The sequence below is a fragment of the Lentinus tigrinus genome, assembly GCF_003813185.1.
Source record: "Lentinus tigrinus ALCF2SS1-7 unplaced genomic scaffold L226scaffold_5, whole genome shotgun sequence".
Lineage (NCBI taxonomy): Eukaryota > Fungi > Basidiomycota > Agaricomycetes > Polyporales > Polyporaceae > Lentinus > Lentinus tigrinus.
In genome coordinates, this window is record NW_027137914.1 from 1,701,353 (window position 1) to 1,729,087 (window position 27,735).

Consider the following 27,735-nt stretch of genomic DNA (forward strand, 5'->3'; position numbering starts at 1 on the left):
CGCATGCTCACCCGCGCCCGCAAGGGAATCCTCCTCTTCAAGATAATTGCACGTTGGTGAACTGTTCCTCGTTCGTTCGTTGCAAGGTTGATGACACCAAGTTAGCCATTCCCTTCGAATGTAGACGTGGTTCTGCCTTCGGAGGATCCATTGCGACGGCGATGCAAGCTGCAGGGGGGAATGATTGGTGGGGGGTGGGAACGGCATTGGACATATCTTCCGTCCGGACAGCAATACTTAAAGTAGTCATGATATTGTCAGCTACCAGCGATGTCGATGATCATGAACGTTGGCGAGCATACGTCTCCATGTCTGAGTACATATGTATGGCGACCCTCGGACCGGGCTGCGGGCCGGGGAGGCAGTGGCTGAGCTTGTTCCATGCCAAGCTGTCATGCAGTTGTCCTTGGACGTTTACCGTTACTGCTCAGTCTACTGCCCAGCTGGTTCCTTTGTCAATGACAAGCTATCTCTATGAACTCCCCACCACTGGTGCGATATCATTTGCCGATGCATGTGTAGACGCCACAGCGACATACACGGTGGACATCGCGGACACTACTGAAGCCCGCGCAAACTTGCGCGCGATACTCAAGGAGAGTAAGCGGACGGACAACGGAGAGAAGGACTATCTGAAGCTTGTCAAGGTGAGCATTGGGAAGAGGATAGGTGGAGACGCTGCACGCGCTTGAAAAACCTTCGCGAACCCATTACTGGTGGGAGACGGTGCCTTTCGCATCGTCTTGGAAGAACGCTTCCCTGACCGTCATGGTCGCAGACACTCGACGAGTACATTCCCAAGCTATGCGGACTCTTGGGATGCATAAGCAACGGAGAAATATCATTGAAATCGGAACCAGGTACGTGTTATCTCCCTTTTCCTCCTCTCCTGCTCGCACCTCAACATATGGTTCCCAGTATTCAGCTGGCGTACGACCCTCTCTTCGACTCTTTTCCACAACTCACCGCGTCTCTCCCTACCCACCTTCTCCACCGAGCTCATCTTCACCCTCCTCACATACGCCTTCGCTCTCTCAAACCTCGCCCGCGCCGTCGTCTACTCCCTCGGCCGCTACGAGACCGAACGCGCGATCTCTGACACCGAACGGAAAGCAAAAGACGAACGACTCGCATTCGCAGTCACCCTCCTCTGCAAAGCTGCGGGGCTGTACGAGTACATCGGCAAGGAATGCATCGCCGAGTGGGACAAGGAGCGCGAGCGCGTCCTCTCCCTTGGGATGAGCTGTCCGCGACCGCCTGATCTCAGCCGCGAGGTCGTAATCGGTCTAAGCAAGTACGTTTCAGTGAGACATGCTTGAGTTTCGCTTTCATGTTACCCTTATGTCAGGACAATGCGCTGACATGCCCCTTTTTTCCTCCGCAGGATGGCGCTCGCGGACGCACAGAACCTCGCGATTCGCAAACTCCTATCCAAGGCCGCTTTCGAGAGTACGCTCACACCCGGGCCGCCCCTCCCCAAGCCGCACCCTTCCCCCGCGCTCGTGGCGAAGCTTCACCTCGAGTGCGCCTCGCTCTACTCCTCGGCCCGTTCGCTCGTCAAGACGCCCGGGGCGTCGAGATCCTCGTCGAAGTCAAAGCTCAAGGTGCCCTTCGGGAAGGACAGGTCGACACCTGCCGAAGAAACCGGAGAGGAAGTCGCCCCGGAGCTGAGACGCTACCTCGCTGACGAGCATGCGCTGCATGCCGCACTTGCATACAAGTGGCTAGGCGTCGACGCCGGCGAGCATGGCGGGACGAACAAGTGTGGTGTTGCAGTCGGGTTCCTGGCATGGGCGAGGAAGGAGCTGGAGGAGCTGAAGAGCGGACACGGACCGGGCGGGATGATCGGTGGCGAACGGGAGAAGGAGATGCGCGAGCGGAGGAAGGCGAGGGTGCACGAGGAGCTGGAGAGCACGAGCACATTCCTAGTCGGCTACAAGAAGATGAATGACACGGTGAGCCGTCTCCCTACGTTATGGAGACGATGAGCACGATGCTGACGGAGAACTAGATGTCGTTCCAGCCTGTTCCGCCACAGTCCGACTTACAGGCGACGATCCCGGCTGGCATCCCTGTGGCCGTGGTCAAGCCGTTCACAAAGCCGACTCCTGCTTTTGGCCCCGGATCTGTCGAGTATATACGGCGTGAAGCTGAGGCTTTGGAGTTGCTCAACGCTGACAGCCTGGCCGATGGCGCCGCTTCCCCCGCATCGCCAGGCGGTGGAACGAGCAAGTCGTATGCTGGCGCTGAAGCGTATTACTGAACAGTTCCCTAATTGAAAGGAAGGAGATTCGCTGTACGTGCGATGAAGCATCTATAGGTGCGTCGATTGATGTACTCCTGGCCGTGCGCATGGTCCCTGATCATCCTTCTGGTTCTCCGCGTGCAGTCACCATGTTGTATACCAAGTAAAGTTGTAGCCAGTGGCCCACTCGCTGGATGTTTATCAGGAATTCATATTGCCCTCGCCCTCGGAGATGTCCAGACGCTCACTGCTCCGATAACCACACGATCAAAGCTCAGCACTGAGCGCAAATAAGATTTTCGCAGCTTCAGCTACTCCTGTCGACCGTCCAGATAGGTGCGACGTCCAAGGCCGATCATCCCAAGCTTCATAGAGCGATTGGGATGACATATGCACATACACCCGGCCGGGCTCGTAAAGGACGTATGCGGGCACACAGGTCGTCTCATGCATACATATATCAGAGCTCTCGTTTGTGCCCTTACGAGGTTGCATTATTGTCTTCCATCTATACCCTCGACCCGTGTATTGAAATCCTGAGGTACTCCTTTCTGACTCCAGGCGGAAGCGATAGTGGGAGAAGCTGAGAGGCGCATGGGCGTCTCTCGGAGTGCAGGCTCAAGGCCGTCTAGCGCCCATAACAAACTCTCTGAGCTGGACCTTGACGTCGTCCAATTCGACCACCACGACCCGTCGCGCAACCATGAGCCTCCTCTCCTTGCTTCCCAGCACCTCGCGTGCAACCTGCGCCAGTTCATTTGCGCCCGCCAAAAGCTCTCTCTCTCTTTCCTCCATCCACCAAACCCAGACCCGTTCCGTCTCCTCCTCACCCTACGGCCGCACGCACGTCTGGAAGCGACGCCCAAAGAAGATGCCCAACCCCGTGGTGCCTGTCTTCCCGCAGCGACTCGTGCGCGTCGACGGCTCGACCATCATCCACTACACGACGTCCCCGCGCTCGGTCATCAAGCTCACGCGTGACACGACGAACAACCCGGTGTGGAACGCAGCGCGCTTCGTCGGCATGGACGAGGAGGAGGACGAGGTCACTGGACGTCTTGGCAGGTTCAGCAGGCGGTTCGGCGACCTTGGTGGGGAGGGCGAGAAGACGGGCATGGAGTGGATGAACGAGGCGAGCGGGACGGAGGAGGCGAAGCATGTGAGCGAGGGGAAGGCGAAGGGGAAGAAGTGAACTTGGACTATCATGGAGGTGCTTGGTGCCAGTGGCATGAAGCAAAATCTAACTTAGCCGGTGCGTAGTCACGTATGTTTCCCCCGTCGTCTGATCTCATCGTTGGGTCGTGCAGCATATCTAATGGGTTCTGGTGCTCATTGTTCCATGTTACTTGGTGCCAGAGATACATGCTCCCGTCTCTTGCGTGCACCCCGCTTTCAAATACTCTTAGTGCGTGCGTCTGCCGCATTGCAATGTGCAGGTCATCACGGTAAGTACATTCTCCAAGGTTCCTTTCTGTTCGCGTTACGCGCCTCGTAACCTGTATCGCACTATTAAGTGCTGCACCTAGAGGATCTGTAGCCGTTTCAACCTACTCGAAGATGCCGTATTGAAGGCACTGAACGGCCTGACCGTTCTTCGAGACCAATCCATGCCTATGTCCTTGCAGTCCACACACCGAATGATTCAACGTTCATCATCTCGTCACTGTCCCCAGCTTCTTCTTTCCAGCATGCCTTGTTCAGTGCCCAATCTGACGGTCTCGCACGTCGACATCGCGCTCCTGTTCATGTCCCTAACGACAGTCTTGCAGCTGCACCTGTCGAAGTGAGCGCCATCAGTACGGTGCATTATCTTCATCCGGATGGATCCTCGGTTTCACCAGCCTCGGCGCTCAGAAACTGTGTACAGACCTCAACTTACCTTGGGTGCCAGTCCGGGAGGAATAGGGCATACTCGGTCCACCGGCGGTCACACAAGGCGAGCTGCGACACTAGCTGCGACACTAACGGATGCCGACGTGCGGAGTCGCTGCAGTGACAGGGGGCATTGCACTGCATTTGATCGTAATAAGTTCACGCTAAAGAACGACGAAGACGTCCCCATGTGGCAAGGGGGATAAATTACTCACCTGATAATGCTGCATTGAAAGAGGGCTGCCTAAGCAACGGCTCACCGGCCTGAATATTGATGGAGGAAGGATCGCGAACAGAATAAGCAGCGAACCTGCAGTAGCTGGGGCCGCAAATAAGTAAAACAAAGTCGCGATGCAAGTGGCACTTGGGACGCGTGACGTAACGCGTCCAACTTGTCCGTGGCAGCGTGGCTATGTCGCGAAGTACTTCAAGTTTACTGACGTTGAGAAGGACTACGAAGCGCCAGAGCCCGGGAGCTGCGACGGTACCTGCAGCGCACAACAACGATAGAGTCCGGAAGCAGCAAGCGACTCGGTGCTTGGGCAGCTTCATAGATCGCCGGGTATATAAACCTACATTGCGAATCAAGTAGTCAGCACAACCCGAGCGCGAGGATAACACCACCGAAATACACCTTCACCAAACTTCCCTATTGTCATCTACCGCAACCTCGCATTATGCCGCACCAACACAGATTAGCACCGGGAACTTCAGCGGCAAGTTCGTACGACCATCCCGCTTGTATCTGTAGGCCTGACTGACCTCGGGCACCGCAGAACAAGTCCCTGAGCGAGAAAGAGCAGGACATCTTCAAGATGCAATGTGTCGGCTGAGCGATGTGCAGACGCACTCCCTCACGGTCCCGCACCTCGCGACGAACAGCGAGCACCGCGTGCTCGATTGGTCGTAGAACAAGATCGACAGCCCGCTGTTCGGCACGTCAAGGCCGACGAGCTCGAGGCTGCCTGGCTCACGGAGGGCTTGCTTCCCGAGTCATTCGTCGATGGGACGATCCTCCACACACTCGCGCAGAGCGATCTAGGGAAGGGCGGCGAGACCTGGCGCATGGAGCAAGTGAGCTTATTGACGGCGGTGAAGCGGGAGGAAGAATGAGGCTTACGCGGGAGACCTGCAGACGTGGGGCTCTGAGAGCGTCGGCGGTGCCAAGAGATACATTCGGCGCGTGTACCTTGTGGGTGCGAAGGGTGAAGCCATCTAAGAGCATCTTGTGTTTGACTACGGTGAGTACTTACATAACAGTCATCGAAAGGAAGAGTCTTCGCTCATCCGTGTCAGAGGACATCTTTGGGCAGGCAACGTGAATCAGCTAATCCCACACCAGAGCCGTTTGCGCTGGAACGAGTTAGCCAGTAGACAATATACTCGCACGTAAACTTTCTCCATCCCGGCGAATGGCTTGGAGGTCCTGGTACCGGAGCTATGATCTGACACGGGGAGTGGAACCACTGGCCGTCCGAGTCAGAGCAGAGCACCAGCACCGTCCACAGTGAGCTCGCCACCGGTCCATTACATGAGTCGACTGCCTGGGGAGGGAAGAATCTTGCGTTTGACAATGAGAGAGATGTCCGGCGTTGACAATGAGAGTCCATTCGACGTCGGGAACGGATTCATTCACGTAGGGCAACAGCCCAGCGCGAAGAAAGGTCGGAGCGGTCCCCGTGAGACGTAATCATAACGCACGTCTGTGGAAAAAGATGAATGAGAAGTTGTGCATCCGCAGGACGGTGAGAAGGGCCCGACACGCGGAGGAGATGTGTGACGACATACTAGTCGGGTGGTAGTTCTGACGAACGTCATTCAGGCTGATTGTGCATTGACGAACGACCGCACTGATTCCACGATCGTCTGAGGGTGGACAGGTGGCGATGTTTCGTTCCCATTGCCTGCAAAAATACGCTGCCAACCTCCTCCAAGAGATCTTCGCAAGGGAAACGTGCACCAAGAAGTGCGGTTTGGTATCTGCTGCCGGATGCTTAACAGACTACCGGTATCGCAGCGAAGTACACGCTTACGCATCACATGCCGCCACCGCAGAACGCGTCGCGAGGCACTCGAGATAGAGTACGAACCTTGAGCCGCAGTCTCCATCGCGAACCCGCCGAAGCTGTCGAGACAATGCAGTCCTAACCAGACATGGCGCGCGCCGGGTGTCTGTGTCCTGATGGCTGATGGCTAAAGATCCCATGAGAACCTGCGTCACCTGTGTGGCACCAAACTCTGAATTCCGTTCATGACGGAGCTTGATCTCTGCGGCGTCTGCAGCACGTCTCTCCGGCGGGCGATCCGCTGTCAATGACCCACGGCACCAAGGCTGCATCAAAGCATGCCCAGAGTAGCGCCGGCGAGAATGTGTGTATCTGGGAAAGTCGGACGCCACTGGTGCCGGGGGCTGTCGGGACATGTGGGCCGGAGTGCTGCTCTTGCCTCGATGGGCACCTGGGCGTATCGCTCGCTGGCATCGTGGTGGGTTTGCATGATCTTCGCCTGCCAGCGCTTCACGATGGGAGCAATTCTGTGCCTTGGTTCGCTCGTACGCTGTAAGACAGACGCCTCCAGAGGGGTTCTAGCGTAGGAACGAGAGAAGGAGATGCACCATAACACGGCCTCATCGCGGAACGAGACCATTGACAGAGGAGGTCCACCGTCATGCACGTCGTCCTGTGAATGTGTATGCAATTGGCGTCAGCATGGGTAATCTGACACGCTATTTCTTCCCGCGATGTCTGCTGACCACTCCGTGAAGAGTGGTACGGGAGATTCTGGAAAGCTTCTGTCGCATCAGTACGAGCAGAAGACGTGTTCGCCCACCGAGTCGATGTGTCGCTCGGCTCACCGCTAACCCTGCGGAGGACGGGGGTCCTCTACAAAATCCCGGAGATCCGATACGAGGGTCGTCTCCGGCTAGTGTACGTGCCTGCGATTTCATTATGCAAAAGCCCGAGGGCATGCGGTATCGCTGCAAGATGTCGGGTCCGCGCCTTGTCAACAGACGACGTTTCGAAATTCGAGGTGTCCCCCGCCATGGGATTTTACCTTACCCGCAGACAGGCAGTGATCCATGAGGCTGGGGTCTCCGCGCGCCGTGCGAAGGCCGAGCGTGCGCAGGGACATGAGGCTGGCTCGCGACAAGACCCCCGAAGTGTCCGAGGCGTATCGTGATGCGCCGTACGACACGGGATACAAACATTGGGTGCAAGCCCGCCGAGATGCGTGGCGGGCGGGCTCCAGGCTCGACAGGGGCACGCGGACGACAGTATGGCCGAGGATGGCAGGAGGAGGAGCTGCACAGGCACAGGTATGACTTGTGTTCTGTTTGAGGACTTGGTGGAGTGTTTGGCAATGGCTTGTCGTCTCCGGCCCGACCGCGCGCTGCGCTGATGAGGCAGGAGAGACTGATGGCGCCGAGCTCTGTAATCAAACGAAATCATGCAAATGAACGCACCGCCATGCAACAGATAATCGGATTGAACGCGCGTACGAGGAGGTGAAGGCTTAGGAAACCTAGAAGCGGGCAGACGCTGACGAAGGCGTGATGCGGACAACGGAGCGTCTGTTGCCAGCTGGCGCCTCCAAGAGTGCAGCAACATAACCACGGGGATATATGACGACAACGTGAGGTGTCAAGGTTATACATGAAACACAACATGAGTTAGGAGGAGGCAGTCATGGTGATGGTGGTCCCAAGAGCAGCAACGAATGAAACCAGGGGCAGCCGAGGATGGTAAGATCGGAATCTGGGAAGGCAGATGGATCGGGAAGCTGGGATGATGCTTGCGGGGTTCCTGATTGGAGCGTTCAGACGATCTCCCAGAACAGTCATGTTCTGCCAGCTGGCTTGTGCAGCCCAAGTTCGCTAGACCGTATCTGCGAGACTCTTACCACGCTCAAACTCACCGTACCTTCGCAGCTTCCCGGGCCCGGAGGGAAGGGTGGACGGCAGGGAAGAGAACCGTGCTTAGGCCCGATGCGCAGCTCTACGCCCGCACGGCGCACGCGAACGCGACAGGCTCCCTGGCAGAACGACGTCCCATCGGCAGAGATCTCTGCCTTACGCGACGAATACATACACGACAGCATGGGCCATGGCCAGCGACAGGATCACCCATCGGCGACGGCTTCAACGCGCACGTCGACATGGTAATCGTTCCGCCCTCGTCTGATTGCAGCGTCCCACGCTGAGCTGCCCCCTCCATGTCCTCCGAATCAAGATTGGCACGTACAGCCTCTGCCCCCCACCTCGCGCTCTCCCCTGGCGCTCTACCACCGGCCACGGGCCCTGTGACGCGCGCGCCCTCAGCCTATATTTCCTTTTCTCCCGCGCTCAGGTGCCCTCTTCCCCCCTCGTCGACGCTGGCCCCGCGCAGGCGACTCCGGGTCCACCAGCCTCTTCTCCTCTCACCCCCTCGGACCGACCGGACGACCTCCCGCTCACCCCTTCTCGCGCGGACCCGCCGTTGCATGTTCTCCGCCCCCGGAGTCTGGACCCCGACCCTTCCTTCATCCCAGCCCTGTACTCATCCTCCTGTACTCATCTACCGACCCTCTGACGACCCCAGCACGCCTCCACCAAGGCCTGCGACGCCCCTGAGACTCTGACCTATTTATCTGCACTACATGCATGGCCGATCCGCTCTTCCCCCTCACCATCGACGACACCTCGCCCGTCGTGCGCTACTCCCCCTTCGCGGACACCTTTGGTGCACCGAGCACCGCGCTAGGCTGGAACCCGTTCTACACAGACTCGGGCTTTGCGACCGTGGACGCGGGCGCGGGCTCTGCGATCGGCCCCGCGATAGGAAACGGCACGAGTCTGCATCTGACCGCGTGCGACGGCGCGGCGCTCCAGATCGACTGGAACGGTGAGTACTCGAGTCGCTTTCGCCTTCGCCTTCTCGTCCTTTCACATCTCGTGCGGATGGCAAGCATCTGGTATCTGTCTTCTTGTCCATTCGCCCCCTCTATTTGCCGTGTTCTGGCCCCCACCGCGTGTACGCCGTCCCCCGGGATTCATACTCAGGTTCAAAGGCATGGCGCTCGGCGGTCGCGGGCATCGCGTACGCTTCGCATCTTCAGTGTGCACCGCGCAATGTGTCTGGTGAAGCACGCCCCTGCACGCGCCGTGCGGGCGGATGCTGCTTTCTCGCGTTCGCGCCTGCCCGAAGTGCGCGCGAAGCGCGCCCATGTGCTTCCCGGCGCCTCCGCGGGGTGTGCTGCGTCCGAAAGACAGAAGAAGCCCCCGGGCGATCTTCTCCCCTGTCCGAGGTGATGATACATGCGGGGAGGGCCATATGTGTGCGGTGCGGACGCTGTTGCTCGCAGCCTGCAGCGAGTAAGGTTTTCGATTTTATGTTCTGATTGGTTGATTGCGGATCCCGCCGTCAGTCCGTCACTGTGTTGCTTCTTCTTGACAGAACATGGTTGTTACGCACTGCGCACCGCTTGTGAGGTTTGCCTGCGCGAATTCCCCTTGCAGTATCTGTGTTTTTATTGCCTCCGTTGAAGCCGGAGTGACGGGCTACTGTGAATAGCGGAGAGTTGAGCATCACATACGCGGGGCAGGTTCTGATTTTGAAAGAAATGACTGCGTGTCTGTCGATGGTACGCAAGCACATCTGTACGGACGTGATTGTCCCGTGCACCCGGGGCTCGTCTCGTGTCCTGAAGGACTTTCAGCGTCATCAATACACCTGCGCTATTTATCCGCTCTGTCGTCCGGTATGGCCACATTGTGACCAGGTCCGCGTCATTATCGGGATTTGCACGACGTGACATGCTCGGTCGCCTTCATTGTGGACGTTTCAGTGCATTTGTCTACTATTCGACTGCTTGACGCTGATGATCCATCCCCTCGCAATAGGCACCGACATTACGCTGTTCGGAACACTTGTACTACCACTGGACGAATCGCAAGACATACCCGATGCCACATACTCCGTCGTGCTCGACGGCACCGCTACGACCAACTTCATCGCCTCACTATCCAAGCCTGCGACCGTCGAGGGCGCGGCCACGGACGTTCTCGTGTCGTTCAGCAACCTGCAGGACGGCACGCACACACTGCAGGTCGTCCTGCACAACCCTGGCGACACAGACGACGTTGGGAATTCCACAAGTGGCCCCATTATTGCCTTTGATCGGGCGGTCGTGCAAGTGGGTGCCGGCATGCCAAAGTGAGTGCCGGTGCTTTTCTTGCCGTATTGCATTCTCTGCACGTTACGCCTCTTTCACGCACTGGCGGGAGAATTCTTTGCTTCGCTGGGCTGCGGCGCGAGGGCGTCCCACCAGTCCGGACTCCGACTTGCCCCCGTTCCGGCCGCGTTCTTCTGCTTCACTTGAGTAGCGTGTAGCGTAGTAACACACCCCTTGCTTAATTGCAGCTTCTATTCAGTTGTTGTGCGCTTCTGTTCTCTTCGTCGCGAGCGCGGCGTGCGTTGGCTTCATTTGGGAGATCTGGGCCTGCTCTGTGCGCGTACTAATGCACTTTCGTTGACAGTGCGGGCAGCACCTCCACGTCAAGCAGTTCCGCAGCGACGCCGACAGCAACAGCACGCACGGCGCCGGTGCCCGACGGGGAGGTGGCCTTTCGGGGACAGTGGGACTTTGAGTCCACTCTACTGCCCGGGCTGAGCGCAAGCTTCCATACGAGCACGAACGTCGGGGATAAGGCGACGCTGGAGTTCAACGGTGCGTGTGTGTGGCTGGAGCGAGTATCTCCGCGATTGTTCTGTTGGGTTGTCGGATTACAGATTTGATGGGCCGTGTCTCGGCGGGGGGAGAGGGAGAGCACAGGACTGGGCGTGTGATGGCGACGGAGGCTGATGGGAGCGGTAGAGGTCTCGGAGGTGGCGGCGCTTGGTGTTCCCACGTCGCGCACTGGCACTTGCCCTTCCGTCATCCTCGATGCTTCGCGCGACTCTCAGTGCATATATCCTCTCCTCGCTTCGCGTCCTCCCCGCCTCGCTTGCCCACTCTCCTTTCGACTCCCTTTCCCTTTCCTTTCCCCTTCCCGTCCCCCTCTCTTCCTCTCCTTTCGCGCCTTCGCTGCGCCTCGTATTATAGCCCTGTCTGTGTGCTAATCCTCGCCGTCTTCCAGGCTCCGCCGTCGGCCTCACCGGTCTCACCACCCCCGCCTCTGGCGCGTTCAATGTGTCACTGGACCAGGAAAGGCCCGTGACCGTTTCAGCACGCGCTTCTTTCACTTCGTCCTCGCCTACCCTCCTCTTCTTCCGCTCCGGACTCGACTCGTCCGTCATGCACTCCATCGAGGTCGTCAACACCGGCCCCGCAGGTGCGGGCGACGGCGCAGGCTCGCTCCTGGTCCTCGGCGCAGTCAACGTCACAACCATGCAACCCCCAGGGTGCGTCCATCTCTGTCGAATTTTTGCATCCGAATGCTTACTCTTGATCCGCGCCTTCTTCTATCCGTTTCCTCGGCCTTCGCATACACCCACGATCCATCGAACCCTCCACTTACCTCGCCACGTTGCACGTCAATCCATATATCACGCCGCCCATGCCGTACAGCGCGACGCCTGTCGGCGCGGCGCGAGGGTCCTCTCTCTCTAAAGGCGCCATAGCAGGGTTGGCTATTGGTGTGACGCTCGCCGTGGCTGCGCTCGTGGTTGCAATTGTCTTCTGCATGCGCCGTCGACGTCGGAACAGCCGCAGGAAGCAGCAGATGCTCGTAAATCCGCAGATCAATCGCGCGCGCCGCCTCTCCTTCCTTTTCCCGCACAAACGACGTTCTGAAGCCGTCAGCGAACGGGACGCCCACAAGGCCCTGCAAGGCGGATATGAGGCGGGCGGCGTGCTCGACATTCGAAGTCCGACGCCGGAGGTGCACGAGAAGGAAGAGTCAGACGACTCGGACGTGGAAGAAGACGGCGAGGGAGTGGACGGACAGCGGCTCTCCGCCGCGGAGAAGGGCAAGCAGCGGGCATTGCGCCGAAGCAACGCTTCGAAGAACTCTGATGGCAGCTATTCCATCGAGCTACCGGACCTCACCATCGCCCAGGTGCCACGGGGTTATCTTCCAGCTTCTGCTGTGCCCTCGACCCCGTCCCCGCCACGCACGCTGATCCCCTCGCCGACATCGCCACGCAGTCCGGCACGGCCGAGGGGTCCGCGCGACCTTCCTGGGCGCGATTCCACGCGCGGGATCCTGCTCTCGAACATGAGCCCCGGCCCTGCACCGGTGCAGGCTGATGAGGAGGGCACCCTCACGGTTGGTCCGTCGTACCTCCCCGAAGCGCATATATCTCCGTTACGTGTGGAGTTTGCGAGCGATGTGCAGGACAGGCCAGAAGGTCGCGGAGACCGCCAAATCAGCACCGGCGCGATGTCCCTTCCACAATCACTGAGACAAGCTCTGTCGCAACAACAAGTGGCAAGCCAGCCCCCCGTGCCGCCATCCCCCACAGTATCGGATCGAATATACTCATTCCTGGACTTCTCATCAACCTCGACGTCGCTGTCGCGCTCGCAGCGACACTCTTCGTCGAACTCGACGGGGAAGTCGCGCAGCTCGTCAACACGGTCGAAGCGCAAATCGGGCAGCGAGAATAGCAACAGCCACAGCTCTCAGTCCCAAGCTGTCAACTGGGCCACCCTTCCCCCTGATCGGCGAATATCCCTTGGGCTCTCGATGACTGTTGGTGCTGGTGGGACGACCTCCCGCTCAGTCCCGAACATCAACGTGACGCTGCACCCTGTGAACCTTACGCAGTCCTCTCCCGCGCTCTCATCTCCCGAAGACCAGCATGCCCCCTCCACACCAAACACACCCGAACAGGAAGGCCCCGATCAACCGTACCCGTACGACGCCAACCAACTCCCATCGCCAACCGATTCCGTGCCCTACACCGTCTCTGACATCCACTTCCGCCACTCGACACACTCGTCGATACTGTCGATGCCCACTGCCGAGTCCCGTCGTGCCTCTGCGAACATCTACCGCCTCAGCGGATCGCACCGTCCACCACACCCTCCATTACCTAGTGCAGGGCCGTCGTCCCCAACACGACCTACGCACCAACGAGGAGGGTCGCAGGCAGGCTCGCAGAGCGTCACGCCGTTCATAGTGCAACGGATCCTCGGACGGGCGCCGCACCCGGGGTCGGTATCCGGGACCCCCTTCCAGAGTCCGACGACGCCACAATTCGCGAGTATGACGGCGGCGGCGGTGCGCACGTCGCATTCCCCAAGTCCGACGCCTCCGCAGCCCGCGCATGCGTCTACCAGCTCAATTTCGGGCACGGGAACGGGAACGGGAACGGGAGCGGGAACGGGTCCGGCGCAGACGACGACCCCAGGGTCGTCGACGTCTGTGTTTGGGTTCCAGTTGGGCCGACACCGGTAGCGATACGTGCGTGTGCGTCGTGCAGACTGAATGCAAGTTCGTATTTGATCCTTCCACCTTTCCACACCCCGATCTGCGTGCATGCGTGCGCACGCCCGTTGTACATACCACCGCTCCTTGAACCTGGCCTGGCGCGGTCTCGATTTCCATCCAACCTTCTGTGCACATAGGATGAGGTTCTGGTTCTGAGCAGTTGAGTTGCTGCTGCTGCGCCATTCCGCTAACTTATCGTGACGTCCCTAATCGGCTCGCGTTCCTCGTTGTTCCCCCGCTGTACTACTTCTTACTACTACAGGACACCGGACCCGTAGAGCCACTGTATATACCACCGCGTCCTCCCCGTGTCCTCCCGTGTCCGCTCCTCTGGTCTTCCCCGCCGCTACCCCGCCCCGTGCATGCTGTGTGCCTTTGCAGGCAGTCTCGCCTACCCTCCGTCCGCCGATCTTGCCAAGTGGACTCTCGCTGTCCTTCCTGCTTCCATCTCGCCCCCGTTCTTCTCCTTCCATTCCATTCCGCTCGCACTCGCATTCGCATTGGCATTTGCATCCCTTCCCTGTCGTCTGGCATTGCATCGATCGCACCATGCACCCCGCCCGCATCTTGCATATACACTCACCGACCGCACTCGCTCACTGTTGTCTGTTGTCTGTTGTCACATTACCTGTGCCCAACTCCATCCCTCCTCACCCTGTTCTTACTCACCCAAACACGCTCGGTCTGTCGGGCTCATTCACCCGTGTTCGGGTCCGTGCCCCTCCATGTCCCAGGGTCCATGTTACGCGATGTTTCGGGGTGTGGAGCAATCGTGTTTCGCAACGTACCGTACCTTACAGAAACTACCTATTTCATCGCTGGGCTGTGCAGGCGAACTTGTACTATAGTCTACTAGACGTCCACCCGTGCTCCGCACGGGAGATACGTTGATAAACTTAGTAGGAATGGATGGGTTGCGTGAGACCTCCTGATGTGGCCAGACAGAAGATGGAAATCGATGTATACGACGTCTATGTACCTATAGCGGTTCTATCTACCTTTTCCACCGTGAGATGCATGGTAACGCTTTGCAGGTGGTGGAGCAGCAACCGGTTCAGATGACTGTATAGGAGCTAAAGCATCGCCTGTCATCTCCATGCTGTCGCTTGCTAAAGGTGAGCTCGAACTCAGCGGCGATAGATCGTCTGCAGCAGACAGTTGTGCTGAAGTGGAGGCTGAGCCTGTAGGATCGGCTCCGGTGCTATCAGGCGGCAGGGTGCTAGGTCCGGGGATGGAGCGAGATGCTGAGGGATCAAAAGCGAACTTGCGCTTGCGAGAGCCTAGCAGATGAGGTCAGAGAGTGTGGCAGGGATTCCAAAAGTGGACGACTTACCATGGGCTTGAACGCCTGCTCTTGCAGAGTGGGGCAGAATCCCGGATGCGAGGGAATCGATGTCTTCGACGGCGATGATGCATGTGGTGCGACCAGAGTCGGAGTCACGTAGAACATCATGGAGTCGGCCGTCGACATGCACGATCCGTCCAGGCCATGGGAGGGGAGCGCCATGTTCGTAGCGTTTGCTCTTGAGGCGGAAGAAAGCCTTGATGGTGAGTTTACGAGGATCGGTATCGCGGCCATAGTACGAGGTGTATTGAGTGGGTTCCATGGTAAAGATGGCGACGGGGCCAGTGGGGTCGAGAGTCGAGTCGTGAAGTTCATCGGTCTTGGACAGAACGATGCCGTTGGCAGAGATCATGGGGGGATGGACCTGCTCTAAGTCGAAGGACTCCTGAATTGACTTGAGAGGCAGAACCTGTTGAGGATTGGGAACATGGAGTTGCAGGCGGCGTGATGAGGAAAAATGCGAGAGAAACGAATTCTGCGCAAATGCTTACCCATTTTATGTCCCCCACCAAGTAGAAATCGGACTGAACGAGCCTGTCCGAGTCGTCATCTCCTGCATCATTATTGGTGAGTTCAAGGATGGCGTCTCTGTCGCACTGGGTGATCTGAAAACCATAAGTTGGAGACGTGTATCAGGAGGGATTGTGGCTGAATGGAGAAGTTAGAACACTTACGTCTGCTCTGACAACCATTGCGCCGACGTCGTTGTTGAAGGAAAGTCGATCGCCATTGAAGTAGCGAAGACTGACGATGAGTGGTGTGTCGAGAGAGCGACTCATCAAGCCAAAGAGCTGGCAGTCGAAAATGAGATGTCGGGAGGTTTGAGAGAGGACTCGAACATTCTCATAGATGACGAGGGCGGTGAGCTGCGAGCCAGTGGACGTGGAGGCGGGAGGATTAGACATGTGGAGGGACGGACTCAGAATGCGACCACGGTGGTGAAAGCTTAATGGTGTAGTGCTTTACTCATCGAGTAAGAGTGGCAAGAAAATTTTCTTATACCGTTTACTTACCTCGTTTAGTTTGAGCGACTAAAGAAATCGTTTACTCTCCTTATGTCAAGCCTTGGAAGGTTGCTGCATGATCATTGGCTCAAAAACATAGGAGTAAGAACATTAAGGCAGAAGTATCTCTGGATATACTATGTTCTTAGTGAGAGGATCGCTAGACTGAAGGGGATCGGGATTGGTAAGAGAAGACTGACGGTCAGAAAAGAGGACTCTAACACGATGAGCGTGGGTTGCGCGTGAAAGGCCCACGTAGAGCTGTCCATGCGCGAACACTGGGACTCGAAGGTCGAGACCTATGTACCTTACAGACTGTCCTTGAGCCTTGTTGATGCTCAAGACCAAAGCGAGCTGGACGGGAAACTGGAGACGTCGAAGCGAGAAAGCAATGTGTCCGTTGCCGTTGGAGGGAGTGAGGGTAATGCGAGGAATCATAGCTATCTGGCCATTGCGATCTCCCCCTATGAGACGGACCTCGAGGACTCGATCGGTCATGCGGAGAAGCACCATCCTGGTGCCGTTGCAAAGTCCTTGAGTAGGGGCAAGGTTGCGTAGCAATATCAAAGGAGCACCTATCTTGAGATGGAGGTGACCAAGCGGCAACCTGGAGGGACTCAAACTGTGCAGGAACTCAGTAGGAAGTTCGGTGGGGTTGAGTCCTTTGTGCGACACGTTTTCGGCAGTATCGATGCTGACGAACACGCGTTCTACCCCCGAGAGACGGTCAAGCACGGACTGATTCATGGCGTGGACGTCTGCATTGCGGGCGCAGAGAATCATGCGTGAGAGAAAGAAATCGGGAGGGGGAGGAGGGTCCGAATTGATGCCTGGATAGACAAAGTCGATGAGGTCGTCCAGAGAGTCTGCCTTCATGGAAAGTGGGAGGCTGACGTTGCCGTTGTCCATAGTTGTGCGCCCACACCCAACGTCCTCGAGGAGTTGTGCAAAAGAAGCGGTGCTGGGATCGTGCTCGAGCCTCATGTTCCGTCGAAGGTGAAGGATGTCGATGGAGTGCCACAGATGGGACCGTTGAAGTGTGGAGCCCACGATCTCCTGGCGTGATCCTTTCGGAATGACTGGAAGGGTTTGCTTGAAGTCGCCTCCGAAGACAACAGTGATACCGCCAAATGGCCTGTTGTCATCCCTGATGTCTCGGCACATGCGATCCACCACCTCAGGAGCGTAGCGATGTTGCATTGCGATCTCGTCCCAGATGATGAGAGAGACAACGCGAATGAGTCCGCCAAGAAGGCTTTCCTTGGAAATCGCACAGGAGGAGTCCTCGGTGAGCTGCTGCACTGGGATCTTGAACATGGAATGAGCGGTTCGACCTAGGGGGAGAAGCAGCGCTGCGATGCCTGAGGAAGCCACGCAGAGGACGACGAAGGATTCCCCTCGCATGGCGTGGCAAATGGTGGTGTACAGGTAAGTCTTGCCAGACCCTCCGGAGCCGTTGATGAAGAACATCCCACCAGAGCGGTTCCTTACTGAGAGGGTCACCATGTCGAAGGCGGAAAGCTGTTCCTCGTTGAGAGAAGCTCTCTGAGTTTCTCCCATCATGCGCTCTTCCTCAACGTCATAAGAGGTGGCCTCCAGGATCCGCGGGTTTGTACTGTGGTTCTCCCACTGCCCTACAACCTTAGGAAGGTTGAAGTCAGCAAGAGAGAACCCTGAGGGGCGGAGGAGATCGGAAAGGAGGTAGAGGCCGTAGTCGTATACCTGTTCTGGCATAGGATGGAGGAGTCCAAGGGACAGAAGGCGGTGAGGAAGATCGTCGCAGATGGACTGTTTGAACTTGTCCCACAGAGCGAGCGGATGCGTTGGACGGCAGTAGGTGAGGATGATCGTGAAGAGTTGTCGCAGTTTGAAACCAGTGTGCATGCTGGAAGCGTCCTCGAGACATTGCTGCCACTCGTTGTCGTCTTCAAGAAGGCCACGAGCGACGCACGCCTCTCGGAAGTCTCTGTAAGTCCGTCCTTGGAAAGTCCTCAGATCTGTGAAAGAAGTCGGACCTGCAGAGTACGGTCCAGACAGTGGACAGCAAAAGTTCAGATGTGAGCTAGCTTCCCCTTGGTATGGACTCCGAGGTGAAGCTGACCTCGAACAACGGTAAGGAGGAGTCGTAAGTAGAACCGTTCTCCAGCAGTAGGAGGCACAAAGTACATCCTACCAATGGCAGTGCCACGACGACGTAGCTTCCACTTCCTGTGCGTAGCGTCCCAAATGAAGTAGTGAGGGAAGTCAGCATAGAGATGCATGCGAGCGAGGGCTCCGATGGGGCCAGCATCTCGGTTGGCCTGGAAGAACGCCGTCAGGGTTGTGTGGTTGTCGTGAGCGCGCTCGAGGACTTGTTCGTATGTGTCCGATTCAGGGTTGAAGGTGACTATGTTCTGTCCTTCCAAGTGAACCTTGAGCAGGGATGTGTGAGCGGTGAACGTTCAGAGTGTCTGAGGGAAGAAGAAAACATCACGCTACCTGCAGCCTCACTACCGAGGGAGATCGTCCATGTAGTTCAAAGTGGAAGATCCGAGCTGCAGCTTCCGGTGCACATACATAGCGGGAGTCCAGATAGAGCTTGGTTTCGTCCCGCTGAACTTCGAGGGTGATCCGATCGTGGCCCTTGTGGATGTACTTGTTGACGTACTTGACGGTGGCAAAGGAAGTTGCGCATTCGACGTTGATGTGACAGCAGTAGCGGGCGAGGAGGTAGGGATTGTACGGCACAATCCATCGGTTGTCCACGAAGACCCCTCGCTTTTCATAGCTGCGGCCATCATCAGGGCGACAGTAGAGGGGGTAGCCGTCCTCGTCCAGAGTTGTGAAGGCCTGGAATGGCCGTGGAAAGCGCTTGGAGCACTTGCCGTTGACCATGCACGGCAGGTTGGGGTTGACATCACCGCACGGACCGTGGACCATGTGCTTCATGACGAGATCGAAAAGGTGAGGTTCCTTCAGGGGATCGGGCCAGTACGCACGGATACAGCTGTCGATCGCTGTGGTGTTGTGGAGCTTGTCGGGTTGTCCCATCATGAAAAGGGCGTGGACGTGAGGGAGACTGCGCTTTTGCCATTCGTCGGAGTAGATGTAAGACGACACCGTTCCGAGGGCGTTCTTGTGGATGATGTCATGAAAGATCGCCTTCTGCTTCAAGTGGAAGACGCGTGCTATGAGATCTGGTCGGTCAGAAGGCGTCTGGCCTGGAAGAAGCTCTGCCTTGATCTCTGGCCAGTCGGCATTGCATGTGATGGTGACGAAGAAGTCGATAGAGCCCTCTTCACGACAAATGGCGAGAGCATCTTGACACTGCTCATACCAATGACGGGCTCCACCCTGGAAAGAGGAAGGAAGGATGATGCGCTGACCGAGCTGTGATAGGTCGACGTCATGAGCGTCGGTGTCAACGGCCATGTCCTGCAGCCCAGAGTAGAGCTCCGCTCGTATGGTCTGTTGGTTCTGACGGAGGAAATTGATACGGTTTTGCTCAGAGGAAGCCCAAACGTCGACCACATATTGCTGAAACAGCCGGCCTCCTCTATGCAAGAGACAGAAGTCGTCGGAACGGACGTGGAGCTGATATGCGTAGTAGCGTGTCTGTGATACCGTTGTGTGTGGAATCCTTGAACGCGGTAAGTGCGACTCGAAGTCAGAACCCTCTGCGTCCTGTGCGTCTTGCTCTTGGGCGAGAGTGGATGTGTGGGGCAGGGGAGACTCGAACAGGGGGATCTCGGGATGCCAACCGTGTGTACCCATTGGAAACAGGAGTACGTAGTGCAGACATGCATAAGCAGGGTGACAATCGCTGATGCGCTCGAGAGCCTTGGAGCGTTTCCGTAGGATGATGTCTCGGGAGGCATGGATCTCCTCACCGGTTCCAGGCAGAATAACGGCGATCTCGTTAGTGGTAGGAAGGTTGTACCGTCGGCGGTCAGTGGACGGATTAAACCTGAGGCAAAGCCTGACGTCGTCTGATTGTACCTCTCGCAAGATCTCGTATGCGTGCTTGTAGACGGCGGTGTATTGGTGGTGCGATGCGAGCATGTCTTGCAAAGCGCGAAGGGTATGAACGGAGAGGTCTGGATTGAGGTGGGAGCGTGCCAGGGAAGCCTCCTCACCATCATATATGTAGAGCTGCGCATACTCAGGCTGGTGGGTGGGCATGGGGAGGAGAGAGCCAGCGAGATGGTGTATTTCACCTGAGATGCAGAAGACATAGGGACCGTGACCGTCACGAATCGTCTTGTCTACATCTATCCCGATGGATACAAAGGACAGCGCGGCGTTGTAACGTCGTATGTGCTGACGAAAGTCGCGTGCATCTCGGTCGCTGCTCGTGAAAAGATGGCGGAGGAGATCGGGAGTGGGAGGAGGAGAGGGAAGACGCACGCGTCCCCTGTCACAGCAGAGCCCGAACTGAGGAGATGTAGTACGGAACACAGCGAGATGTTCGTCCACCCAGTGCAGCGCACCGCAGAAGGTGCAAGGGACGTCCATGGAGCCTAAGTTGTGGACGACAATGAGTTGTTCATTGTATGGTTGACGGGCTGCGAGGCGGCTGCCATGTGAGACGGTGGTGGTGGTAGTATGTCCTGCCTCGCGTTCAGCGTGCTCGCGCGCACGCCGGATCCTTTGTCCAATCTGGCGGCGTGTGAGATTTTGAGCATGCTCCGAGCGTGTGAGAGGTCCTGGTCCCGGTGTCTGTACAGCGTCAGAAGGAAGATCGATCTTCTCAGGTTTGTATGGAGCGGAGCTAGCGTGGAATCACTCACCTGTGCATCCTTGTTTGCACCAACACTTGATCCAACCTGAATATCCTCTGAGCCTCCCTCTGTTCTTGGAACCCGGTTCTCCTTGTCTCTCAGTGTGCTTTGCACAATGTGCCGTCTTGGCTCACTTGACTCTGCTTCTTCTCGTCGTACCCTAGCAGCTTGACGCGCTGCTTGGTGAAGGTCATCAGATGATGTCTGTTCACTGTCCTCATGAGGATCGCTGTTTGTAGTGGGGTGAGCGACGGAGGGTTTCAAAATCTAGAGGGGATATGAAGGAAGGGACGAAGACGACACACCTAGCTTGAGTTGAGACAGTCATCCAGGTTGGCCTTGATTTATGTAGTGCCTCAAGGAACGTGTGTTGTTTTGTGCATGAATAAGGAGTGAGATATTTGAGATGGCTGAGTAGTGACAGTGTTAGGAACAGCACGGAGTATGTGGACACGAGCGAGGATGGTATGTGTGAAACAGACGCTCATCCAAGGTCGGTCAATGTTGGAGAAACTCATAGACAAGTTTTCTGCCACTTCTAATTGTATGCAGTACCATTCAGGCTTGTAACGCTACGATACATTCAGTACATGATGATCCTAGACTACTACTATGGTGCTGTGGTCATGATGACGATCCGTTCTTGTGCTGCAATGTTACCACGGAGTGCATCGTCGAGCTCGCCTCAGAGGGCTTCACCATTGCCCCAGAGCACCTGCTTTCGTTTGATGCACCTGCTGATGATGTACGCCCTTGTGAGGGAAGGGACGTCGAAAGATCGGAGAAATACTCACTCTTCCACAAAGGTCTTTGGGAGCATGAGGTTGACGATGGGAACGCGGTCCTTCAGGTGGTGTACAGGAACTACGTACAGAAATAGCTGGTCCTACACTACAGCACACCCGAGTCCTAGTAACAATCCATACGAGCATGGCAGTTGCATCACATTCTAACGTAAATGTCGTTGGGGCAGGAGAAACCGGAACCACTTGCCGACCCTCACGCGAGCCCTACGCCTCCCTATGCCTCCTTCGTTCCCCGAGTCAGCTCGTCGAGCCCCTCGTCGTGGCCCCAAAATGCCGAGGATTCACCCGCCAACCCCGATTCGCCGCCCTCGACGGCCTTGTCCTCAGCATTAACCACGTCGGGTAGACCAAGGCTTCGGAGGTATTGCTCCTTCACGACCGTCTCGATACGTTCCGCCTCGCGCTCCTCTTTGCTTCCGCGCCAGAGCACGCGTTCAAGTGTGTGCCGCACGAGCATGCGCACCAGGATGTATCCATGCGAGGCCCCGAGCGCTATGAGGAGCGCGGAGCTGAGCATTTGCTGCGTCGACGAGTCAGGGCTGCTCAAATGGTGATGCGAGTGTGAGAGCGATGTGCCCACCGGCTTGCACTGATTGGCCGGCCGGAATAGATATACGAGTGCCGAGTTCGTCAGCGCTGACAGCCAGGTGAGGAACGTGAGGGCGTCCAGCCAAGGACCGATTGTGTCGGTGCGAGTCGGAATCGGTCGCCGGACGTGTACAGTTATCTTGAATGCGTCAGACCTCAACTCCAACCAGTTGTTGATAAGTGACATCACTGGGTACGATGTAGTGAGCTAACATTGACCCGCTCGGTAGAGTCAGAACCACACACCTGGTGCAAGCGGCCAAATGGTCGACCACAGGGACACATATCCTAACTGCGTAACCATTTCACTGTAGTCCGCGAAGAGGTCGTACGGCGGCAGGGCGACCTCCCCCTTGATACGGTCCATGAACTCGCGTTCCTCGCCTTCCAGCACAGGCCGTTCTGCTTCTGGGTTGCCTGACTGATCCTCGAACATCACCCGCTTCTTCTTGCCGTTCCCGTTGCTACTGGAAGCACCTGCGGCCGGGGCGGCAAGCGAGAGTCTTTTCCCGCTTCGCACAGACGCAACTGCGCGCAGGATGAACGGCAACCCGATCTCGAGGAAGGTGTTCACGACCTGGTTGGTTACCGTGAAGGCGAACATCTGATCTTGCAGACGCTTCGGGTTGAGCTTAGTCCGAGCATTGACGCTGTCTGTTTCCCAGAAGGTCCGGTTCGTCAGCGGGCTAGAGGAACTCGTGACCTTGCCCGTCGAAGTGGTGTTGAATGGTGCCGTAATGTTGGCCGAGATCGAGGTGAGGATCGAGCGTACCCAAGTCTTCGCAGAGGAGTCGTCATGGTGGGTAGACTGATGGCCATGGTTTTCCCAATTGGTGAAGGAGACCGCGTAAGATTGGTAGATACTGAGCAGCCGAGGAACCAAGGCGGTGAAAAGGATTGTCGGACTGAAACCCTTGACGTCCACCCTCTGCTGCGGACTGACTCGGTGAACTCCTTGATGTGTGAGGATCTTGTCGACTTCGCTGGTAGTCGAACGTCTGCGTGATGCCCGTCTCCGCAAAGATCGTCACGCGGGCGGTGCCCTTGCTGCGAGTAGTTGAGCATGAGAATGGAGGACAGTGCACACAAGACGGGAGAGCACGTACAGGAAGAAGTCCCACTCGTTCTGCATCGGGTGCCAGTGGAGCTCGCGCATCGCGCCCGGCTCAATGGTCACTTCGGCGACGGCGATCTGTGTCGAGAGGTTGAACACGGTCGAGTCCGCGATCTTCGCCGTGCCCCCAGAGTACTGCGTCGGCGCCACCTTCGAGAACTTGTACGAGAACGGCTCCGGGATCTGGCCCTGGGGGTCGGATGGCGGCTGCTGGTTGTACGGAGGAGGCACTGCGTGCGCAAGAGGTCAGCATCACAGCTCGATAGGAGGGGGAGCTGAGCTGAGTACTGACCGCCAGGGAAGATGTAAAGCATCTCCCCGGGGATATCATCCCAGTCGGAGATGCTGTCCTCAAAGTTCTTCGCGATGATCTCCTTGGGGAGGTGCGCCATCCAGTCGGTGAGTAGGAAGGTATCATGGTCATTGAAGTTGCCGTCCGGGAGGACCTGCGAGCCGCCGTCATGAGCACCCCAAACTCTATCTAGGTCATACCGAGAAGCGACGTACCAAGAGGAACTCGGTGCCACCCGGGTCGTCGCTCGTGCGCTGGAGCGAGTGCGGGATGCCAGGCGGGAAGTACCAGAGGTCGCCGGTGTTGACGTTCGCGACGTAGTTGCGCCCGAACTGGTCCACGGACGTGATCTGCGTCGATCCCTATATGGTGTGTGCCAGGATGTCAGGCGGCGCAAGGATGTCCGAGTTCTGCTTGTCGATCGCGAGGTTCTGCGGGCCGAGAATACTCGCGCCGAGGGTGCCCCGCTCGGGCTGCGGGTCCGTCGTCGTTGTCTTGTTCCACAGCCAGTCGTTGGGGTCGTCGCTGGCGTAGGGCACGGTCGGGCTCGGCTGGGCGGGCTCGCCGATCGTCGAGCTCGCGGTCTCGGAGTCGAGCGGGTTGACCGCAGTTGCCTCGATCTTGACGAGCACGTCGTCGGGTCCACGTTTTGGGATATCGGTAGTGCTGACGTTGAACTGACCGGGCTTCTATCTGAGAAAGACGGCCTTTTCATCAGTAGCGATGGTGGACATGTCAGCGAAGGTGGTACCATGTGGGTTGGAAATGTTGCAGAGGACATGTCGACGATGGCGTTTTTATACGACTGTGGTTGTGCGACCGGATAGCGAATGAGCGCGTGGAGGAGTGAGGCTGGACGTGGGAGCATGTGTTGATGGGCGAGTGCGAGCAGACGCGATTGCGCGAGCTGCTACAGGAAAGGGTGGATGTGATAGAGGGAGGTGGCGACAGAGAACTGCGTCGGTTTGTAAGCGTGGGCGAACAGAGAGTGCGGATGGGACCGTTGGACGGAAGAGTGTGGATGGAGGTGAAACCGCGGGACGGAGGGTGGCGGGAGACGACAAGCGAGGGGACGGGTGAGCAAGGAAGAAAAGTCTGCCACGCAGGGACATAGCGGACAGAGACATACCTAAGACCTTCGTGCGCGAGGCGCACTCAGTACCCGCGGTCCTTCAACACATCAAAGTTAGGTGGGACCTCGTCTTGCAGTCCTCTTGCAGGCGGTACGCGCCTCCCCGGAGGGGCGGTCGACGGCGAAGGGGCGACCATGGGGTCGTGCGGGGTGGTGGTCATGGTATAAGTAGTTGCTCCGACGCGTCGGCCGACACGTCGTGCTGTGTCACGTGACTGACGCGTTCTGCAGAACCTTATTTTGTTGAACATGAGCGCCTCAGTGTTCGCGTTCTTGCATCGCGCCGTCGCTAGTGTCGCTCGCGATGGCTTCTTCGTGTATGTACCTTCTTTCTGCCTGTTTTCTACTTCTTCACGTTCATCACTCTCGTTTCGTGCAGCAAAACGCCGACGTTCGGACACGGGGAGCGAGGAGCAGACTGTGGTGGATCTCGTACAAGAGTGGTAAGTGGTTCTATACATTGCTACGACGACGTTTCCTCTCGCCGTTGTTTCCCTGGTGTTCCTCCATCTGTCGCCACTGTTCAACCTCTTGCTGAGGACTGACCGCTCGTCTTGCATAGGTTTGGTCCCATCCAGATCCACGATGGAGAGGTCGTCAAGATGGCCGGCGACTTGTGCGAGCTGCTTCTCATGCGCACCAAGGATTCCGATGACCCCCTCCTGGCTCATGTCATTCACAACGACGGCAACAGTTCCTCTCTCCCTTCAACCACTCTGCCGCTGTTCAAGAAACCTCATGTAGTGGTACGTTTTTGTGGAATACGATGTCTAGGAAGACCATGTCCACTCATGATCTGCTTTTCCAGCACGCTGAACGTTCGCAACAACATATCCCCAGCTTCACGCCGTCGGCCGTACTACCGCGCGACGTGTACTCTGAGGTAAGTTTCTCGTGTTACCTTGCTCTTTCTCTTGTCTGACAAGAACTATAGGGCTTTACTATGAAGCGTCCGCCTCGGGCGCGGCGGGCAAAGCAGCTGGCGAAGGACATTGCGTCCGGGCGGCATCACAATCCAGATACCGTTGTAGCACACAACGCCGACATGGTGCACCCGTTGACGACCAAGAGTGGGTGGGCCGGTTTGGATCTCCGGTATCGCAAGGGCAAGGAGTGGCTTCAGGAGCAGTGGGTGAAGCGTTCCTTAGTGCGCTGTCTCGTCCTCGACTTGAAGTTTATCACCATACCGTACAAAGGGTATGATGACTTCAATATATCTTGTTTTTCCTTTGCTCATGTTCTGCAGGAAGTCGGTTGCTATCGTCGATCGCAATGGTTACATGTTCGCTTTTCGAACTGAGGTTCCATCGTTCTGGAATGAGGTCTTCAAGGATGGGAAGCTGTTCTCCGACTGCTTCGGCGGTGAGTGCATGGGCTACATAGTGGCTTGTGGTCCAAGGAGTAAGGACGACGTCGACGCGAACAACCGAGGTGATCATTATGCGATGGTCGTCGGCGTCGACAGGCAAAACAAACCGGTGGGAGTCGTCTGCATCGTGGAGACCTCTGATTGTTAACTCTTTGTGCCAGGTACCAGCTCGCACTAAGTATCATCTGGATCACCTGGCAGCGACACAGGCGTTAATGCATCCTGACACTGCAATATTTCGCGTTGTGTAAGTCCATTGTGTTTCTGCATGGCGCATACTACATGTGCTAATCATCTCTCAGCAAGTTTGCCAGTAGCGTCACTCGCTTGCGCTTCCCTGGGTTTGCACGCAGAGTCGACGACTGTTGTGCGAGCCTCAAGAAACATCCTCTGGAAGCAGTTCGTGTGCTCGCAGAGCCTGACTATGACCTCTACTACAACTTCTGCATCAATGGCCCTCAACGTGACGTCCTTGGTGTCTCGACACAACCTCATGTTGATGGGAAGAACCTTGCTCTCATGGTATGCGCAGTGTTCGTATGGGGTGAGTTTGAATCTTGACATAGAACGTTGATCTTGTATCTCATCTGCCTACCATTGCAGGAACATTCAACCACAAAGAAAAAGCATGGTTGGTGCTTTGGGAGGCAGGACTGATTATAGAGCTTCCGCCTGGCGTCCTCATGCTATATCCATCGTCGCTTTTTATTCACTGCAATGTGGACATGAGCAGTACGTAAGACGTCTCACTTCTATTGTGAGATGACGCTGTTTACTCTTGAGTTTTTCAGACTTGCAAATTGTCACAACTCCGAATGGAGAGAAACCCACTCCTGCCACAGCTTCGCCCCTCAAGGGTGTGCCCGGTCGGGGTTCTGTCGTTCTGTTCAACCAGGCTACCATGTTCCAGTTTGCAGAGAACGGTTCCTCCATGAAGGACGCACGCTCACAGGGCCGTGATACGACATCTGACAACGCTATCCATATTGCTAGCTTGCCTCGAAAGTAATTCTTTGTAGACTCTTGTTTCTCAATTTCTATATAAGAATGTGTTGCAACTCTGAGCGGCCTCAGCTTGTGTACGGATATTTGGACTCTATTTCAGCATGTTTACATAGTTTGATGGCCGTGATGGCCGAGTCGATCTAGATACACAAAAACCCCCTCCTGCGCGAGGACGAGGGAACCCACAAACGTTTCTACCATCTCAGTTGTCTCTGCTACAGATGTCTAACGTATGTATAAGACGACGAGCCGGTGAGACAAACGGGGCGAGCGGGAGAGAGGCGCAAAGACAAACCCCAGCCTATATTATATATAGATAGGTCTTCATCTGGGGAATCGAGATCTAAATGCTTTGCTCGTGAATGCATCGAGAACTCGTCCGGCGATTGCAGCCCTACCGAAGACGAAGACATTGAAGGCTTCGGGAGTATATGTGAGTAGCAGTGTGTGTCTGTGTTCCACCCGTTGGGGGTTAGTGTCTGGAGTGCATTCGAGGGGGCGATGCGATTGATAATGCGGACTTCCACACCGCCGGCCAGGGACCCGAGCGATCGTCTTGCAACTCGGGCACCGGGGCACTCCATCGCACTGGAGTCGAGCTTGCGTCTGCCGACCGATAACCGAGTGTGCTCATCGCTCGCCACCATCAGCCTTGGACGAACGGTGTCATGAGATTCTCGATGGCAGTATGCCGGGTGCCCACTGATGCGTCGCTACAAATGTCGCTGCATACAACGTACCGACCATCGCGCTAAGGTCTTGGGTCAAGCACTGCAGTGGCAGATGGCTGG

The 27,735-nt window shown here is 56.9% G+C and overlaps 10 protein-coding genes and 1 pseudogene across 11 annotated transcripts; 6 read left to right on the top strand and 5 right to left on the bottom strand.

The window, feature by feature from the left end:
* Positions 1–412: 412 nt before the first annotated feature.
* L226DRAFT_481649 (uncharacterized protein) lies at positions 413–2,487 on the top strand. Its single transcript, XM_067676940.1, has 6 exons — positions 413–647; positions 779–860; positions 919–1,294; positions 1,385–1,955; positions 2,012–2,320; positions 2,390–2,487. The coding sequence occupies exons 1-5, from the start codon at positions 459–461 to the stop codon at positions 2,261–2,263; spliced, it is 1,470 nt and encodes a 489-aa protein (XP_067539269.1). The 5' UTR covers positions 413–458; the 3' UTR covers positions 2,264–2,320; positions 2,390–2,487.
* A 413-nt stretch (positions 2,488–2,900) lies between these two features.
* Positions 2,901–3,656, top strand: L226DRAFT_481654 (mitochondrial 54S ribosomal protein bL31m). The gene is made up of 2 exons (XM_067676941.1): positions 2,901–3,497; positions 3,553–3,656. Exon 1 carries the CDS (start codon positions 2,949–2,951, stop codon positions 3,435–3,437), a length of 489 nt encoding a protein of 162 aa, XP_067539270.1. The 5' UTR covers positions 2,901–2,948; the 3' UTR covers positions 3,438–3,497; positions 3,553–3,656.
* A 277-nt stretch (positions 3,657–3,933) lies between these two features.
* On the top strand, positions 3,934–5,336 carry L226DRAFT_568306 (uncharacterized protein; the record flags this gene model as incomplete). Its single annotated transcript, XM_067684148.1, has 5 exons — positions 3,934–4,028; positions 4,817–4,841; positions 4,894–4,941; positions 5,000–5,191; positions 5,253–5,336. 5 exons carry the CDS (start codon positions 3,934–3,936, stop codon positions 5,334–5,336), a joined length of 444 nt encoding a protein of 147 aa, XP_067539271.1.
* Positions 5,337–8,756: 3,420 nt separating this feature from the next.
* L226DRAFT_457025 (uncharacterized protein) lies at positions 8,757–13,496 on the top strand (the record flags this gene model as incomplete). Its single annotated transcript, XM_067675343.1, has 6 exons — positions 8,757–9,001; positions 9,312–9,400; positions 9,996–10,308; positions 10,632–10,822; positions 11,232–11,496; positions 11,663–13,496. The coding sequence occupies 6 exons, from the start codon at positions 8,757–8,759 to the stop codon at positions 13,494–13,496; spliced, it is 2,937 nt and encodes a 978-aa protein (XP_067539272.1).
* A 198-nt stretch (positions 13,497–13,694) lies between these two features.
* Positions 13,695–14,501, top strand: L226DRAFT_300397 (uncharacterized protein). The gene has a single exon (XM_067673700.1). It carries the CDS (start codon positions 13,892–13,894, stop codon positions 14,375–14,377), a length of 486 nt encoding a protein of 161 aa, XP_067539273.1. The 5' UTR covers positions 13,695–13,891; the 3' UTR covers positions 14,378–14,501.
* Positions 14,274–15,830, bottom strand: L226DRAFT_610563 (uncharacterized protein). The gene is made up of 4 exons (XM_067686174.1): positions 15,549–15,830; positions 15,366–15,479; positions 14,863–15,283; positions 14,274–14,809 (listed from the first exon to the last, which is right to left on the bottom strand). Exons 1-4 carry the CDS (start codon positions 15,777–15,779, stop codon positions 14,520–14,522), a joined length of 1,056 nt encoding a protein of 351 aa, XP_067539274.1. The 5' UTR covers positions 15,780–15,830; the 3' UTR covers positions 14,274–14,519.
* A 3,036-nt stretch (positions 15,831–18,866) lies between these two features.
* Positions 18,867–19,379, bottom strand: L226DRAFT_446336 (uncharacterized protein; the record flags this gene model as incomplete). Its single annotated transcript, XM_067674889.1, has 1 exon — positions 18,867–19,379. A coding segment is annotated over one exon (513 nt), but the record flags the coding sequence as incomplete, so codon positions are not given.
* Positions 19,380–19,595: 216 nt separating this feature from the next.
* Positions 19,596–20,423, bottom strand: L226DRAFT_445735 (uncharacterized protein; the record flags this gene model as incomplete). The annotated part of the gene is made up of 1 exon (XM_067674883.1): positions 19,596–20,423. A coding segment is annotated over one exon (828 nt), but the record flags the coding sequence as incomplete, so codon positions are not given.
* A 1,235-nt stretch (positions 20,424–21,658) lies between these two features.
* On the bottom strand, positions 21,659–22,945 carry L226DRAFT_598528 (DUF590-domain-containing protein; the record flags this gene model as incomplete). Its single annotated transcript, XM_067685654.1, has 2 exons — positions 21,659–22,221; positions 22,279–22,945. Coding segments are annotated over 2 exons (1,230 nt in total), but the record flags the coding sequence as incomplete, so codon positions are not given.
* A 70-nt stretch (positions 22,946–23,015) lies between these two features.
* Positions 23,016–24,038, bottom strand: L226DRAFT_598531 (annotated as a pseudogene; the record flags this gene model as incomplete). The annotated part of the gene is made up of 4 exons: positions 23,016–23,075; positions 23,135–23,376; positions 23,439–23,592; positions 23,654–24,038. Coding segments are annotated over 3 exons (710 nt in total), but the record flags the coding sequence as incomplete, so codon positions are not given.
* Positions 24,039–24,874: 836 nt separating this feature from the next.
* On the top strand, positions 24,875–26,948 carry L226DRAFT_568311 (uncharacterized protein; the record flags this gene model as incomplete). Its single annotated transcript, XM_067684149.1, has 10 exons — positions 24,875–24,887; positions 24,950–25,013; positions 25,133–25,316; positions 25,379–25,453; positions 25,505–25,767; positions 25,817–26,048; positions 26,101–26,186; positions 26,242–26,483; positions 26,543–26,671; positions 26,731–26,948. 10 exons carry the CDS (start codon positions 24,875–24,877, stop codon positions 26,946–26,948), a joined length of 1,506 nt encoding a protein of 501 aa, XP_067539278.1.
* Positions 26,949–27,735: the final 787 nt, after the last annotated feature.

Bases quoted from the DNA above. Each gene is read 5' to 3' on its own strand.
- L226DRAFT_481649 (XM_067676940.1), top strand. From the start codon at position 459: ATGACAAGCTATCTCTATGAACTCCCCACCACTGGTGCGATATCATTT. The intron at 648-778 runs GTGAGCATTGGG...TCATGGTCGCAG, and splicing joins ACTATCTGAAGCTTGTCAAG to ACACTCGACGAGTACATTCC. The intron at 1,956-2,011 runs GTGAGCCGTCTC...ACGGAGAACTAG, and splicing joins ACAAGAAGATGAATGACACG to ATGTCGTTCCAGCCTGTTCC.
- L226DRAFT_481654 (XM_067676941.1), top strand. From the start codon at position 2,949: ATGAGCCTCCTCTCCTTGCTTCCCAGCACCTCGCGTGCAACCTGCGCC.
- L226DRAFT_300397 (XM_067673700.1), top strand. From the start codon at position 13,892: ATGCTGTGTGCCTTTGCAGGCAGTCTCGCCTACCCTCCGTCCGCCGAT.
- L226DRAFT_610563 (XM_067686174.1), bottom strand. From the start codon at position 15,779: ATGTCTAATCCTCCCGCCTCCACGTCCACTGGCTCGCAGCTCACCGCC. The intron at 15,480-15,548 runs GTAAGTGTTCTA...TATGGTTTTCAG, and splicing joins CAATGGTTGTCAGAGCAGAC to ATCACCCAGTGCGACAGAGA. The intron at 15,284-15,365 runs GTAAGCATTTGC...AATCCTCAACAG, and splicing joins TGGTGGGGGACATAAAATGG to GTTCTGCCTCTCAAGTCAAT.